Consider the following 16,198-nt stretch of genomic DNA (forward strand, 5'->3'; position numbering starts at 1 on the left):
CACCTGCCGTGCTCTTTCATTTACCCCTCCGTGGTCCATGCTGCGCTCTACCACATCTCTAATTCCCCTGATCTCTCTATCATCTCCTATCTCTTATTTTCCAGTTGCCATGAGTGTAAGCATGTTGGCAGTGCATCTGTGTCATGCGTATGAAGCAGATCCAGAGGCATGCAGCGCCAAAGGAGGCACGTGTTTGACTGGCCTCTGTCGTCATCACGAGCTCTGAAATTTCTTTGCCTGAACCTCTGTGCCCGATCCTTATCTAACACAGTGTGTTGTATTTAAAGGAGAAATCAGGCTTAAAATTAAAGGTCAATTGTTTCATTATGGTTTTTTTTTAATAACTTTAAAGATTGCTGTATCGGAGTAAAAGAAAAAAGGCAGAATTCTGCTTTCCAGGACTTTTTTTTCCTCTGCTCATCACTCTCTTCTGAGTCTCCATCACTTTTCTTCTCATGCCTTCCTCCTTTGTCCATCCCTCGCTCCTCCAGAACCCCCCACCACCACCACCACCGCTGTCATGATGGACACCACTGGTAACTGGACGCTTTCAGGTGAGAGGAAAAAAAGAGAAGAGGGGACGATCAGAGGGGTGGGGAAGCTAACTCCATCCACTCTGGCCCTCCTCCAACATCTTAAAACTGTCCCATTGCTCGGTAGAGAGTATGAAGTATAATGGGAGAAGGATTACAGGGGCAGTCTTTGGCACCGGGCTCTCTCCCCTGGGTTTGAAGATATACAGCTGGAGGAGAAAACACTAACCGAGCTATAGTAAAATTTATTTATGTATGAATAACAACTGGGCTTCCTGTGGTCTCACAAACTGCATGTTTTTCGGGAACTGGCTCTAGTCTCCACAGCTAGACAATAACAGGCTTTTTAGAAAGCTGGAAATGGTTTTCTGTGGCGTGTATGCTGCTTTGTCCTCGTTACTGGCTGCGGTTGAAGGGCTTTGTTTGGGTTTATTTATTACCCGCATGGTGTTGAAGTGACAGACAGAAAGGGGCCGTCTTCTGATCTGACATTGTAATGTATCAATTGGTGGTAAATGTGCGCGCATTAGCGTGGGCGCAGGTGTGTGTTTGTTGATGATATGCATTTATGTGCGCACATCTACGGAAATGCATTATGCACCATATTGCATGAGTTTCTCTGTTGCCTGTAAGAGTTTGTTTATGGGCAAAAGTTTACACTAAACTGTACCGAGGAAACTCTTTCATTCATCTTTCAAATTACACGCCACATTTGACCTTCAAAGGAGAAGAAATAGCTGCTTGATTCTGATTAATAGTTGACTTTAAAGCGCTGCATAAAGCCAAACAGTGTTGACATACTGTTCTCACAGCAGCGGGCTCTGAGAAGCTCTCTGGTATGAGCGGGCATACTAAATGCATTCTCACACAGGCAATCCCTATTAGATGCTTTGTAAGCCTGATGAAACCGCGACCTCAGTGAGAGCGTGACTGTGCCGAAAGAGCAAATCCTCGCAGTCTGACCAGAGCATTAACTCAGACCAGCGTGCGGATCTCACAAACACCCACACACGAAGACCCCGGTGTTGCATGGTGATCGATAGACATGACGTCAGACCCGCATGCAACTTTTAGGAAATCAAGGAAACATGCTAACATTTCATCCTCTATTTGCCTTCTCCAGGGCCGGCGTTTGCTGCTGTTACTCCAAGGGCGGGGCTTCCCGTGGCTAAAGACGACAGCAGCAATACAGCCATTCTGATTGGCTGCCTGGTGGGCATCATCCTTCTGCTCCTGGCTGTGATAGTTGTCATTCTTTGGAGGCAGTACTGGAAAAAGTTACTGGGAAAGGTGGGTCCAGACTCGGGTCACATGGCATTCCTTTTTAAACTGGCGCTCATGGAGGATCAGCTCATGAAACATTTTCTTATTTATCCCAAGTGGTTTATATTCATCCGATCTTGGGTTGTATCCAAAGTCAGTCATTCGTTCACAGTTCCCCTATTCCCTGTTTTGGGAATTTTATGTAGGTTACTGTGTAGTCAGTTAAACTTTCCAACATGACGATGATACAGGACAAAGGTACACCGTGGAAGAGATACAGAGGTTAATAATGACTAATGATTAAATGCAGAGTGGTGTATAAACATGCAGAAAGTGAAAAGGAAACACTCAGTGCATCATGGGAAGCCCCCAGTAACCCAGGTGTGTTGCAGTATAAGTAAGGGAGGGTTTAGGGTCACCACATCCAGCCCATTTTAAAGTATGTGTGCACTGTGGGATACTTTTAGTGCACGAGTATAGTAATACTTCAAATGAGCAGCTCTACAGAAAAGCCAACTCATTATATACTCATAATGAGCAGTGTGGGCTTTTTCTTCTTAAACATAGTCCTGATTTTATTAGCCGAACTTTTGAAACTTTTGTTTTTTCCCACGCTCGTTCCAGCTAAAACATGTTTGTTTACTTTTGCAGAAAGCCTTGAAAACCTCAAAAATTACGATAATTTTCTAGAGAACCGAAAATGGTAAACGGTAATTTTGCTGTTAACAGATTCAAGGGGAACTACTTTCTGCTGAATAAATGGCTCTAAGCGAGAAATGTGATTAGCCTGAGCTGTTCCTTTTACCCAATTTTAAGTGACTGATGGCATCCTGAGATAACAACTGCCAGTCTTTTGGCAGAGACACTCTGCATTTCCATCTGGATGTGTAGTGGGAATCATTTTACATTTATTGCTAATTGTGTAACGATCAGTGCCCGTTTTCACGGTTTGATCACACATCTGCTCCGGAGACTCAGATGGTGCATTTATATTGCCTGAATACTCTGCCCTCCCCAGGCCCAAGGCAGTCTGTCCAGCGATGAGCTGCGGGTTCACCTTTCGGTCCCCTCAGACAACGTGGTCATCAACAACACCCACAGCTACTCGAGTCGCTACCAGCGCATCCACACTTTTCCAGATGACCGAGACCACGACAGAGAGGCAGAAGGGGAGTATCAGGAGCCCAGCGCCCTGCTCCGGCCCCGAGATCACAGAGACAGCACAGGTACCTATTCAGTTATGTAGGATATGGATGGAAATGTTTGATTCATTGAGGGGTTAAAGATTTCTGTTGTAGCTGCTCAATCCAAAGAAATCACTCTTAGTTTTGATTGATGCTAAACATGTGGTGACAAAGATTGATCAGCCACTTGCAGCTGGCTTGGAAACGATGCACTCTTCCACATGTACAGTGTGTAAATTTCTACAATAATGTATGTGGTTTATACGGATTGCTTTGTTGATCATATCAGAAAGCAAACACATTTGGAGACGGGGGGAAAAAATGTGGCATGAATGTCAAGAAAACAATAGTTTTACAACACGTTCCACCATGCTAAAGTAAATCAAACTAAACACCCTGCCAGGGAGAGGGCCTCCATGAAGATGCACAGCACAGAGGGGGCACAAAAGAGCTATTGTTCTGGGAAAAGGGAAGAAAAGCAACAAGGGAGGGGGGAAAAGACGAGTAAAGAAATAAAAGGCATTCCTTTGCTTGCATTGTACCGCAGGAGGTCGGCATGCCATCTTTACTAGGCGCCTGTGTGAATTTGAAATAACACGAGTAACAGAAACATTATTTTATCCACTGGTTCTTGTTATGTTTGATTGTTGCCTGAGTTACGTTAACTTGCCTGTTTTTGCAATGCACTTTTGTTCTGTGCTCCATGTGCCAGCGCAACCCCACCTCATCCCTTTTATTATGATGGATATGCTAACATTGTCATGCTAATCATTGGTATTTTGTTTTGCTGTGTTTGTACTTTGTGCCACTTTCTGTGCGTTGTACGATCCACTTTGTGGTGCCTGTGTATACCCCACCTCGCCCCGTGCATCCTCTTGTGTGTGTGTGTGTGTGTGTGTGTGTGTGTGTATGTGTGCACTCCCAGCCTTGCTGTTAAACAACCCAGCCCATTACCTGCTCCTACCAGATCACAGAAAAGGCTCGAGAGCATTAGTCGTCCCCAGCTCCACACAGGTTCGGGAAAAGAGCCTCAATGTGCCCCAGGGTAAGAGACCTCAGACTGGGCCAACAGTCAAGAGGGGCCCCTGCTTCATTACCTACCTATCCATCTGTGACTACCTGAGTCGAGACGGCAGATGTGCTGTCGCAGTCGAGACACAAACATTTCTTCCTACATAGAATTAGTGTATTTTGCATGTGTCTGACCTCTCCACTCATTTCTCATTCACTCACCACTCACATTACTCATTGCTTGTTTGAAGGGATGGTTTGGCTCTTGGGTAATTCTAAAAGTGTTCACTGACTAACAGACTCAGACTTTTTTCTTTTTATAAAGCTTGCAGCGAGCTGAGCCAAGCTGAAAGCATAGCTGTCACACTAGCAGTCATGCTGCTGCTAGATGCACTAAGCAGCATGGCTGTAATGATCAACTGGATGGTCCCCCCCTGTAGTTTGTACCTTTCACTGAGTGACTGAGCAACTCAAAGCTTTTATTTATGAAGAGAAATTAAGTTACTGACCAATTTATTAGGTTTGCACCTTTTTATGCCTTCAGAAGTGCCCTACTGGCACCCAGTGTGGTCTTCTTGCTGTAGCCCATCTGCTTCAAGGTTTAAAATGTTGTGCATTCAGAGATGCTCTTCTCTCTTCATTCTTCATTCAGAGATGCTCCTCGCTTATAACGAGTGGTTATTTGAGTTATTCTTGCCTTCCTATCAGCTTGAAGCAGTCTGGCCAGTCTCCTCTTACCTCTGACTTCAAAAAGGAGTCACTGGATATTTTCTCTCTTCGAGCTCATTCTCTGTAAACCCAGAAATGGTTGTGTGTGAAAATCCCAGCAGATCAGCAGCTTCTGTAATACTCAGACCAGCCACCAGCATCCGTGTCACATTCAAAGTCAGTTAAATCACATTTCTTCCTCATTATGATGCTCTGTTTGAACTTCAGCAGGTCTCTTGACCATCTCTGCATGGCTGAATGCAGTGAGTCACCGTCATGTGATTGATCAAGCGGTGTTGTTTGCTGGTTTGCAAATATTTATGCTCACTGTTGTTAGTGAGCTTGCATTTTTAACTTCATTTTACAGAAAAAGAAAATACATCAGAGGACAAATGTATACAAGACATAAATCACAAGAAGTATTGTGACAAACTTTATCAGACGAATAATTCTAAGCGTCTTACTTCTGAGTAGGTCACAATTTTTGTTGCTGTGTACTAAGTGGTATTAGAGACAAAATTAGAGAAAATGTGAATTATTATTTTCAAAATTTCAAATGACATTTCACAAAAGCAAAGTTTGAATAGAACAATGTGCATTTTTTCTACCTCACCCACTAGTTTCTGTCTTTCTGTTTCTCTACTTGGTGCTTAATTAAATGTCAGCCTACATTGGTCTTCACAATCCACAGCAGAATAAAAATCACAGCATTGTTTTCTTAACTTTACGTCTATCTGTTTTTAATAAATAGAAGCAGCATTATTAAAAACACTGAATTAATAATTAATTACAAGGCTCAGTCCTGGATCGTAATCCTGGCGCCACGTCTGCAGTCGTTCCTGGACTCTTCCACAGTTCCCACCATTGACTTCCACATTTGTGGGTTTGATTGAATCATTAATTATTGGACGGACCGCAATAAAACTAGCCTCGACGGCTAAATGCGGTGATGCCTTCGCTTCACGTCATCTGGTCACAATTTTAATTTGTCTAATAATTTGGTTCATGGCCAAAAATCGGTAAAACTAATCTTGACCAGTCTCGTGTGCACGTTGTGTTTTGCTACCTGTTTAAAATTAACATGTTAGTCCTGCCGCTGTGAGCCTGTTAGCATGCTGCTGTTTGCAATCAATCACAGCTGTACAGAACTGCAACGTGGCTTATTTTAATTTTTACTTAATTGTCATTAATTATTATAAAGTCCAAAATGCTGAATTTAAGCAGTTGTTTAAAACATAATTAATATTCATGGGGCCGTGGGTGCTCAGCTTGAAGCGGACTAAAAAGTCTCTTATCGTTCCCATTATTATTTTAACAAAAATATAACAACTTAGTATTCAAAGGCCACACTCCCCGCAAGTGTTTGACTTTTATGAACTGTTGAAACCTCATGAGAGGAGTTTGTGTTGAATGTAAAGTACCCCTTGTTAAATTAAATATTTCAGAGCTGTTTAAATTCTATTAGTAAGCGCAGCAGCACATTTTAATTAGGTTTAAATCTAAGCAGAATAGACCGATGCTGTGCAATACATGAAAGGGTTTTGGGGTTTTTTAAGTAAGAAAGTTTAGCCTTCAGTCAGGAGCGTGTCACTGATTTTGACAGCACCTTCACGCCTTTCACGTCACAGACCTCCGTGATTTATTTCTTATGGGGGTGATTCAGTGTGTCCGCTTAAGCAAAAGTCTCCCCTGCCATCACTGCGTTGTGTGAATGAGCATACCAGACACAACCGCAGTGAGAAACGAGCTCACAAATTTGTGATTGCTGATGACTCTTAATAAATTAAGATGATCTAGAGATCCCCAGTGTGCGCTGGAATTTCTGTTGGATGACAGTTTCTGAGTTATTCTTCCTTTAGCTCAGCGTCCAGGCAGATGAATGACTGCACAGCTGTGTGGGCCCATCATTTGCTCATTTACAACGGTGAATTTGTGAGGTCAAAACACCTTTTGTGTGTGATTTCACTCAGTTTGCCTGTTTTACTCTTCTAGTAGATGTGCTGAACGTTATTGAACAAGTCTCAAATGATCCAATCCATCCCTTCACAACAATAATTCCCAAACTGTTTAGAGACAGCTCTGTTTTTAAAATGTATTTGATTACACATTTCTTCTCTCACAGTAGTTTCTCAGTCTCATCCAGCCTCTCTGCATCTTCCTCCTCTCTTCAGCTTGTGGTCTGGACTTTGACATGGAGAAAGGTTTCCCCCCAGCACAGGATGAGCCTCCTCCCTACCCCGGGTCCCCTCCTTACCCTTCTCTCTCTCCGCCCGTGTCTCCCCCGATGCCCCCCAGCGTCCCCCACTATGCAGAGGCAGACATCGTGAGCTTGCAAGGTGTCAGTGGCAACAACACCTACGCTGTTCCGGCCTTGGCCTCTTCAAGCCCCGGAGCTGATGCTGCCCCGCTTCCAGAGCTGCCGCGCCAGTGTCTCATCTTCAAGGAGAAGCTCGGGGAGGGGCAGTTTGGAGAGGTGAGAAATGAGATGAAAAGTAACTCCAGTGGGTAGAAGGGTGAGTGTGCTTTAACAGTGCCTGCCTTTTTCCATTTTTTGGGTGAAAGGTACACCTGTGTGAAATCGAGAGCCCTCAGGACCTTCCTACACTGGAGTTCCCCTTCAATGTGAGAAAAGGTCGCCCCCTTCTGGTAGCTGTGAAGATACTGCGCCCAGACGCCTCCAAGAACGCCAGGTCTGTAGCATCATATGTGCCTCAGCCTGGACTCTGGCTTCAGTGTGATTCACAATTGTTCTTTCTGTTATCCCACCCTAACTTGTCTTTCACGCTTCCTCCTGAGGTCCTTGAACCTAATAAGTTTCTTAATTATCAAGGAGTATTTAGTGGTCATTTGAAAACAAATCATTGGATATTCTCAGGTTCTCTGTTTTATTTGAAGTGTTAACCTTTAGTAGAAGTTTGTTGCCATTTTTGTAAAGCAAACCTTGTTTTCATGTACAAATCACTCACAAGCCACTCGCTGGTGACAGCGAGCTGATTACTGCCTCTACAATAAATGCCTGCTTCTCTCTCTGATCTCTGTGGATCAAAAGTTAATTAAGAGAATTCAACTGCTTATTTGATGCCTATCACTGTGCAGACATCTCTCCCTGTCTGTGACCTCTAATGACATGTTTCTGTCTTGGAACTAATTGTAGGTTTTTTTTGGCCATATGTGCACAAACTAGATGAGGTTTCTGGGTGTCTGTAGACTTGTAGGTGTTTGACTCCCTTCACCTGCTGCTTCTTTACTCCGGCTCTCCCGGAGTTTTGCTCTGAGCAGATTAAATCAGCACGTGTGAGCTTATGTTCAGGGAACATCTTCCCACAGATTTATATTTGAGGTTAGTGAGAGCCAGAGCTACACAAACATATTGAGCAGCAAAAACAAATCAATGAAGTGAAAAGTGTGGAAAGCCACAAGGAGCTGCAGGCTGGAGGTGTTGATTATTGACCACAGGGGGTCGGCAACCTCCTCACTTTACCCAGAGTTAACATTAAACATGTTGTTTGATAAATATTTAAGTATGCTTTTTTTTTTTTTTAACAGTAAGCCTGAGAAGGAATTGTTTCTCTTTTTTTTTTTTTTTTTTTTTATCTCTGATGTAACAACTCACCTTGACAGGAACGACTTCCTGAAAGAGGTGAAGATCCTGTCTCGCTTGAAGGACCCGAACATAATCAGGCTGCTGGGAGTGTGTGTGAGCAGTGATCCGCTCTGCATGGTCACCGAATACATGGAGTGTGGAGACTTGAACCAGTATTTGTCCCAACGAGTGCTTCTGGACAAAACTGGACCTTCACACAATACGCCAACCATCAGGTAGGACATGCGAACAAATGTACACACATACTTAAAAGCACACACACACGCACACAAAGCAACAGTTTTTATTTTCTTCCATCTGTAATTTCCTCCCTCCAGTTACCCAGCGCTCATTTCCATGGCCAGCCAGATTGCGTCAGGAATGAAGTTCCTCTCCTCGCTTAACTTCGTGCACCGAGATCTGGCCACACGTAACTGTCTGGTTGGGGGTGAGAGGGGCGAGAGCGGAGAGGACCAAGGCGGTGAGCGTCACATCAAGATCGCAGACTTCGGCATGAGCAGGAACTTGTACGCTGGAGACTACTACAGGATCCAGGGCAGGGCCGTGCTGCCAATACGCTGGATGGCCTGGGAGTGCATACTCATGGTGAGAGCACAGGAATGTTGTCTTTATATTGGATTAATTAACAAACGTGGAGATGACTGTTCTTTTTATGCAGTTTCTTAGACCACATTTGACTGCAGTGGTTCACAGTTTGACTTGCAGTTATGGGGCTTCAGTTTCCTATATGCATCATACACATGCAGTCATGTGGCGGCAAGTGAATCATATTAGATTCAGGAATTTTTGAGGCCTCGACATCATCAGTGTACATGGGGTTTTTCCCCCCTGAATTTATACAATCAAACACATGCAGTGCTACAGTGAGATACATTAAAACATATATGGAAACTGATATTTAATTTATTCATCAGAGCGTTCAATATAAATTCAAGAAATTCGAATTTTCTGGCTTTTTGGGTTAAATTAACTTAATGATGATAACAGGCCGGTTTTTCGAGGCAATGAATGATCACAGAAAGGTAGCCGTACAGATGTGCGTGTAGGTCCACCTCCCTTACACACAGAACAGTGCTTCGCTGTCCACCTTGGGGAAACACCAGTAACAGAGCATAAAGTTTAGCCAAAATAGAAACAGGAAATTACCGGCCAACTGTGAAATGTCTCAAATATCCCGTCAGTAAATTTTAAAGAACAGATCCACAAGCTGAGCATAGATGATACAATGTGATTACTTTTACAGTAATGGAGTTTATGATAACGAAGGTGACTGCGTCGGTGTGTGTTGGTGTCTGATCACAGGGTAAGTTCACCACGGCGAGCGACGTGTGGGCGTTCGGAGTCACTCTGTGGGAGATGCTGAGCGTTTGTCAGGAGCAGCCGTATTCCACCCTCACAGATGAACAAGTCATCGACAATGCTGGCGAGTTCTTCAGAGACCAGGGCAGACAGGTACATCTCAAACGCAAACACACTAAAACGAACTAAAACAGCATCCATCCTTTTTCTTAACTGTTTGTCCCATTCACCATCCCAGCTGGTGAAACCACCTCTTTAACATGTTTTTACTGTTTAGTGATCATATGCTGAAATATCACTTTCGAACTGTGAACTTAATCGTGATTTGAGCAGACCTGGGGAAAAAAAAAAAAGCACAAACAAACTGCATCAAATGACCGATTTCATGTAAGGTTGCAAACACGGCCACCCTGCAGAGGAAGCTGCACAGGCTGGCTGGACTAAGCCTCAGAGGTAGGAGCTCAGACATCTGGAGGGATCTCAGCGTAGATCTGCTCTGCATGTCAAAAGGAGCTACTTGAGGTGGTTCAAGTATCTGGTTAAGAAGCCTCCTGGGCGCCTCCCTTTAGAGGTTTTTCACGAATGCCCAACTGGGAAGAGTCCTTGGGGTAAACCCAGAACCTGCTGGAGAGATTACATATCTTGCCTGACCTGTGGATGCCTTCAGATCTCCCAGGAGGAACTGGAAAGTGAGGCTGGGGAGAAGGTTGCCTGGAATACCCTGCTTAGGATACTGCCATCACAACCTGACTTTGGATAAGTGGATAAGATGATGAAAGGATTGATGGAGGATTTTAAATAAACAAAACATGCGTTTGCTGATGCTACAGCGCTGGCTTTTACAGAACTGAAATTCAGCTTGGATCCTTTTATGTTCCAGTGATTTATTAAATAACGGTGGGATGTTTGTTTGTTTATTTTTATTTGTTTCAGAAGTACCGAAAAAAGATTCAGTATCATAGTTGTATGAGAATATTCATCAGATATCCTGTTTGTTCTTCATACAGTTCTTCACTCCCATAAAGACTTGCTTTGATGACCCTCTTCGCCTCACTAACTTCTGCCACTTTGTTCTGAAACGTGACAGAAACCACTCAGTTCAGAAAAGAGGAACCGGGGTTACCCAAGAGAGGGGATGGGTTAAATAGTGCTCACTTTGTGCTTTTGTTGGATTTTTTTATAATATATAAAGTTTCCCCAGTAACCGTTCTGCCTCGGCCTGCACATTTAGAAAAATATAAAGATATGAGTCTGCTGTGTGCTGATTTTTGTTGTTCTATTATTTTTTTCAATATTTGATTAATTTTTGTGTAAAGTGATTTGAAAGTATAAACTCGTCCGATATCTGGCGCCCCCTAGTGGTCGTCCATTGGGCCAAATCTTTTCCTTGAGTTTAAAAGGGTAAAACTGCATGCACTGGTGAAGTTAGACTACACTTTTATGATTCACATAATTCCTAAACAAGTAAAAAAAAAATCCACAGGCTAAAAATATAAATTGCACTCCAGATTAAATCAAAATAAGAGAAAACTCATAACTTTTGCATATGTTTAAAACAGGGGATTTTTGTACCGTGTGGAAACGATATACTATATAACAAAGCAATGCCTCTGATCTCTAATCTCTTCCTGCACCTTTCTCCCTCTCCCTCTCTCCCACAGGTGTATCTGAGCAGGCCGGCCGTGTGTCCTCAGGGTCTCTACGAGCTCATGTTGAGCTGCTGGAACAGAGACTGCAAGGTCCGCCCATCTTTCGCTTACATCCACTCCTTTCTTACGGAGGACGCCATGAACATGGTGTAAAGTAAAGCAGAGGAGCAGAATAAGAAGAAAAGGCTTGTGCGTTCATGCATACTTCCCACAGTGGGAAGACGTGGTGGTGGCTACACATATGGGGCAGACGAAAAGGGAGACCGGGTTGCTCGCTTTTATATTTTGTACTTTTTGGGTGGATGGGGCTGAGAGACCGCTGGTTCGGTTTTAATTCCACATCAGACCCCAAAGACAAAGCTAACTTCCTCTTAACATAGTTTAAGCTACATTTCTCGCGGGTGGTGGTGCTGGTACTGGTGGTGGGTGCGGTCTGCATAGGATCTAATTTCTTCATGGAGGGTTTCTGTGACTGGTGATTATGTGCTGTAGAGTTAAGGAGCTCAGTTACAGGAAACACTCTGTAAACGTAGGAAATCAGGAGCAGTTATGAAGTTTAATGATTGTGTTTTTTTTCAGCATCTCCACACAGGATGACAGGTGTGGGTCACATGACCCGCAAAGTTTTAAGAGAATGCCTCATGTCTAGAGAAGAAACACACACAAACACACACACACAGACAGGTATTGTGTCAGTACTTATAGTATGTATAAATTACTGCACACAGACATGGCTGAGCTAGAACCTCAGTGATGGATTTCATTTTTATCTCAGCTCCTTATCCGTACGTAGCGACCCACATCCAGAGTTGTCAGTTTTAGTGGACTAATGTGAAATGATGTGGACCAGACAACAGCAGCCCTATTTCTGCAATGTGATCAAGTCAACACCAACAACATAGTCAAAAACCCCAAAAATAAATATTTGAACTTCATCTTTGAACCACAGTTTAAAAAGAAAAAACAAAACAGGTTGTATGAACTTCTCAAACCTGAGAAAAAGGTGCAGAAGAGGAGACTCTGCTACACCTTTGCTGCTCCCACAAACTGGAACAGCTTTTCCAAGCAGATGTAACACCAGCCAGGCAGTGGACGGGACTTCAGATGCACCTGCTCGGGTGTTTTGGCTGTGACTCATCAAAAAGGAAAGACTTTTTTTTTTTTTTTTTAATTCCAAAAACCAGCTGCACTTTAAACCCTTCACGAATCCCCGGCTGTGATGAAACTCATCTCTGTGATGATTCCTTTTGATGTGGATTCTAATGCTTTTTTTTTTTTTCCCAAAGTGAGATCGAAGCGAATCACAGAAGCAGGTCAAACATGCTTTTTTTAAAATCCTCTCCAACAGAGCGTCGCCAAACCATTAGATGTAAAATATTTAATTTTTTAAATGGAATGGCATCCTCAGTTACTTCAATTTGAAATGTGTGACAACCTTCTGTTCATTTTTTTTTTTTTTTTTAATGCGCTGACATGTTTAGTCGTCCAGTAATCTGTTTCCATTCATCCAAATGTATCACTGTGTCGTTGTTCAGAAGGATATTATGTGTCTTATCCGATATTAAGCGGGTCATTCCATGGAAAGTAATCAGTGCCTCCCACCTGAGCCCATCAGAACCAGCAGATATTTTTGTACAAAAAATGTGGCATGCATGCTTATCCTGTACATACTTCATACTATGAATATTTTCCAAATAATAGGAACTCAAAGTACATAGGCGAGGGTTCAGATGTTACACTTTTTAATTTAAATTATCGTTTTAGCATTTTCGAGACGTGGAAATGCTAAAAGTGCAGGGAATAGTTACAAAACACTGTCAAACCTGAAAAAAATTGATTCCAACTGTCAAAATCTGAGGTAAAAAACTTGGATCGAGTAAAAGGAACATGTTGTCCTGCGCCAAAACAAAACTGCCACAAGCTGAGCAGACAATGAAGCAACAGCAAAGAAAAAAGGAAATCTTTCATCTGTTATAACCACATGCTTATATGAGCCTTGAAACATTACCCAGAATGCACTTTTTTTTTTTCCTCCTGTGAGCAAATCAGATCCAGGCATCCAGGCTGCTTGTCATTATTTCTGTTTCTCTATAGCATACAGATTATGAGTGTAGTTTTGCTTTGGAGCTACGATTGATCCAGCGCCCCTATAGTCAACTTGACTGAGCAGGCAACTCATGTACCAAAGACTCGAGTCCTCACCAGTGTCAATTCCAACCAGCGTTTCATTCTACCTTCACTCACTCACATGTTCTTATTTAATAAATACAAAAAGTTAAACTAAATTAAAAATAAAAACATTTATCTTCTACCACTTGTTCAATTGAGGGTCGATATAGGGTAAAAGTAGGGTATACCCTGGACGGATTGCCAGTCTGTTGCAGGGCTAACAGAGAGACAACCATTCGTGCTCAAATTTGCACCTATTGTCAATTCAGGCTTACCCAAACCCACGCTCGTCTTTGAACTGCCGGAGAAAACCAGAGAGGGGAGAGAACACGCAAACTCTGCACAAGGTTCATCTTAAAATTGGTTATAGAAAAAGTTTGCTAAGTAAATACTAGAGATGGCACGATACCACTTTTTTATGTCCGATACCGATACCGATATCATAAATTTGGATATCTGCCGATACCGATATGAATCCGATATGTTTTTTAATCAACAAAACTGTTTTTTAAATATCTTGCTGCATTTTGTATAAGTTCATACTCAAGTTTAAAACAACAACTACACTAAAGCTATTCTGTTATACCTGTATGCAAAAAAAAAAATATTTCATAGTTCAGCAATACTGATCAATCTAATAAACTTAAACCTGCACCATCCTCCCTATTCTGGTATTTTAAAGAGTACTTAGCATAAATATTAAGCAACCTAACTAATAGGGTTCCAACTCCCAGCAACAACAAAAATAAATAAATAAAAAATAGGGAACCACCCCTCATGCTCCACCTCATGATGCTTAATCGACGTAATCAACCTTAATTTGATGCAGTGTGAAAAAAAATGCACAGAAATCAATTATTTTTCAAGAAATATTAAATAGATTCAACAAAATTGCAGACTGCACAGATGGTACCTTCCCAAAGGAAAAAGTACTATAGCTTACTAGGGTATATATATTAGACGTAATAGTTACTATATACAGTAATTGACTTCTATTCATTTTACATCAAATTAAAACTTTGGGTGTCAGATAATTATTTATTAAAAGCTAGACATTTTAAATGAGAATAAGAAAGAAAAGTATGTCTTTGTGCCCCCTTTTCCCTGTTAATGCCCTATCGGCCCCCCTGGCTAAACTTTGCTAGATCCGCCCCTGCACAGTTACCAGCGTCAGCTACGTAGAAAAAGATCCTCGAGTAGAAAGTAATATTATATACATTCTAACAACAGCTGATCAAGCTTAAACGTGCTGCTGTTGTTCAGCCGCTGGTTTCCTCTTTCTGGTGCAAAGTGGGCCAAAAGCAAACTAGAGACACGGACTCGCGACAGAAAAGCCGATCAGCTGATCGTTAAGCAGTTTCATGATTGAAGTAGCAGCAGGAGAGGCAGTCGCTTGTTAAGCTTAACGCAGGAATGCTTTACAAACATTCAGAGATGGACTTACACACTTGCTTTACTTCTCTCGGGGATAACTTTGTCGGAGATGAAATGCCGGGTTGCTAGCGAAGCTCCAAATGCTATCCAGACCACAGCCGCTCTATCACGTGATGCATACTGCTCCGACGTGCTAACGTTCTGAGGTGAGTTACGGCGTGTTGCAAGTTTTGTGAGGTGCTTTCGTGATATTTAATGGATCGGATTACATTTTTTATTTTTCTCCGATATCCGATCCAGTAATTTAGGTCAGTATCGGACCGATACGTAATATCGGATCGGTCCATCTCTAGTAAATACGAGGTATTGGCTCCAGATTGTGACGGTGGGGGTTTATTAATAACAATTTAATATTTACATCACAACTAAAATGTTTTTCACCCATTTCATCTGTCTCTTTTACTTAAGTGGCTAAAAAAAATTAGAAAAAAAGAACAAATAAAATAAGCACAGAGTTTTAACCAACTCTTAAAATATTTATGGTATGAATGTAATATTTTGCATGCCTTTGTTAAATAGAATTATTGTACCAAAAATATATTGATTCAGAGGGGTCAGGTGGAAACTTTTTATATATATATAGCTATATAGATTTGGCTGACTTTATATTGAATGACCCAGTCTGACTGCGGTAGAGTCAGTGCATCTACCTAACCGACAGAGCAGCACTGTAAATCAGTCCTGATCAACATCATGAAGTAACAAATTCACCGGTGGTGAATGGTTGTGCCATACGAGTCCTTTTTGATACACTGTAGTTTAACTAAACCCATATTTTTTTTATATATACTATACGTACTTAGGCTCTCCTTGTTGTCTGATTTTTGTCCCGTTCTGTCTGAAGCTGAAAAATCACAGTATGTACATATTTTAAGGACAGAATTACAATTTCATTTAATATATAAACTCTGTCCCAACTGGGGGTCTTCTGTGTTTGTGTAGAACGCTTGCTACGTTGATGCTATTGTAATTCACTGTGTTGTCTATTTTTGTAGATGTTTTAATAAAGTTAATCTTTTCAAAATCAGTGTGTGCTTGTTATTAATTACATCTGTCAAAAAAAAATCAAAAGTTTCATCGATTGAAATATATTTTATTATAAGTCTAACATAGATGATGTTTAATATTTGATACAAGCAGCCAACTTTCACACTATATCAACGAAGGCTGAAAATGCAACATTAAAAAAAAAGAAGAAGAAGAAAGTATTAGTCACTAGGAAGCACCAAAGGAGACAGGCGGATTCTGGCTTTCGTCCTTTTTTAAAAGTGACAAACTGGGCTAAGACCAGTTTGATATGAGGAACTGTTCCCTGATGAGTTTAACTAGTCTTAAACTGATGCC

At 41.9% G+C, this 16,198-nt stretch overlaps 1 protein-coding gene across 3 annotated transcripts in view; it reads left to right on the forward strand.

Moving 5' to 3' along the window:
• Window positions 1-14,316, forward strand: part of ddr1 (discoidin domain receptor tyrosine kinase 1) — a 55,134-nt gene extending 40,818 nt beyond the window's left edge. Inside the window, exons 11-20 of one of the 3 annotated variants that reach the window (XM_085471702.1) lie at window positions 492-554; window positions 1,657-1,823; window positions 2,815-3,022; window positions 3,906-4,025; window positions 6,871-7,172; window positions 7,262-7,389; window positions 8,321-8,518; window positions 8,621-8,888; window positions 9,606-9,755; window positions 11,264-14,316. In XM_085471702.1, coding sequence (XP_085327828.1) covers window positions 492-554; window positions 1,657-1,823; window positions 2,815-3,022; window positions 3,906-4,025; window positions 6,871-7,172; window positions 7,262-7,389; window positions 8,321-8,518; window positions 8,621-8,888; window positions 9,606-9,755; window positions 11,264-11,404 — 1,745 coding nt within the window. In that variant the 3' untranslated portion in view covers window positions 11,405-14,316. The remainder of the gene's footprint in view (window positions 1-491; window positions 555-1,656; window positions 1,824-2,814; window positions 3,023-3,905; window positions 4,026-6,870; window positions 7,173-7,261; window positions 7,390-8,320; window positions 8,519-8,620; window positions 8,889-9,605; window positions 9,756-11,263) is intronic. The other 2 variants (XM_085471701.1, XM_085471700.1) reach the window with 2 other exon arrangements.
• Window positions 14,317-16,198: the final 1,882 nt, after the last annotated feature.

Source organism: Copadichromis virginalis, linkage group LG11, assembly GCF_057382275.1.
Source record: "Copadichromis virginalis isolate Kocher_CV1m ecotype Utaka linkage group LG11, C_Virginalis_male_GT1.1, whole genome shotgun sequence".
Lineage (NCBI taxonomy): Eukaryota > Metazoa > Chordata > Actinopteri > Cichliformes > Cichlidae > Copadichromis > Copadichromis virginalis.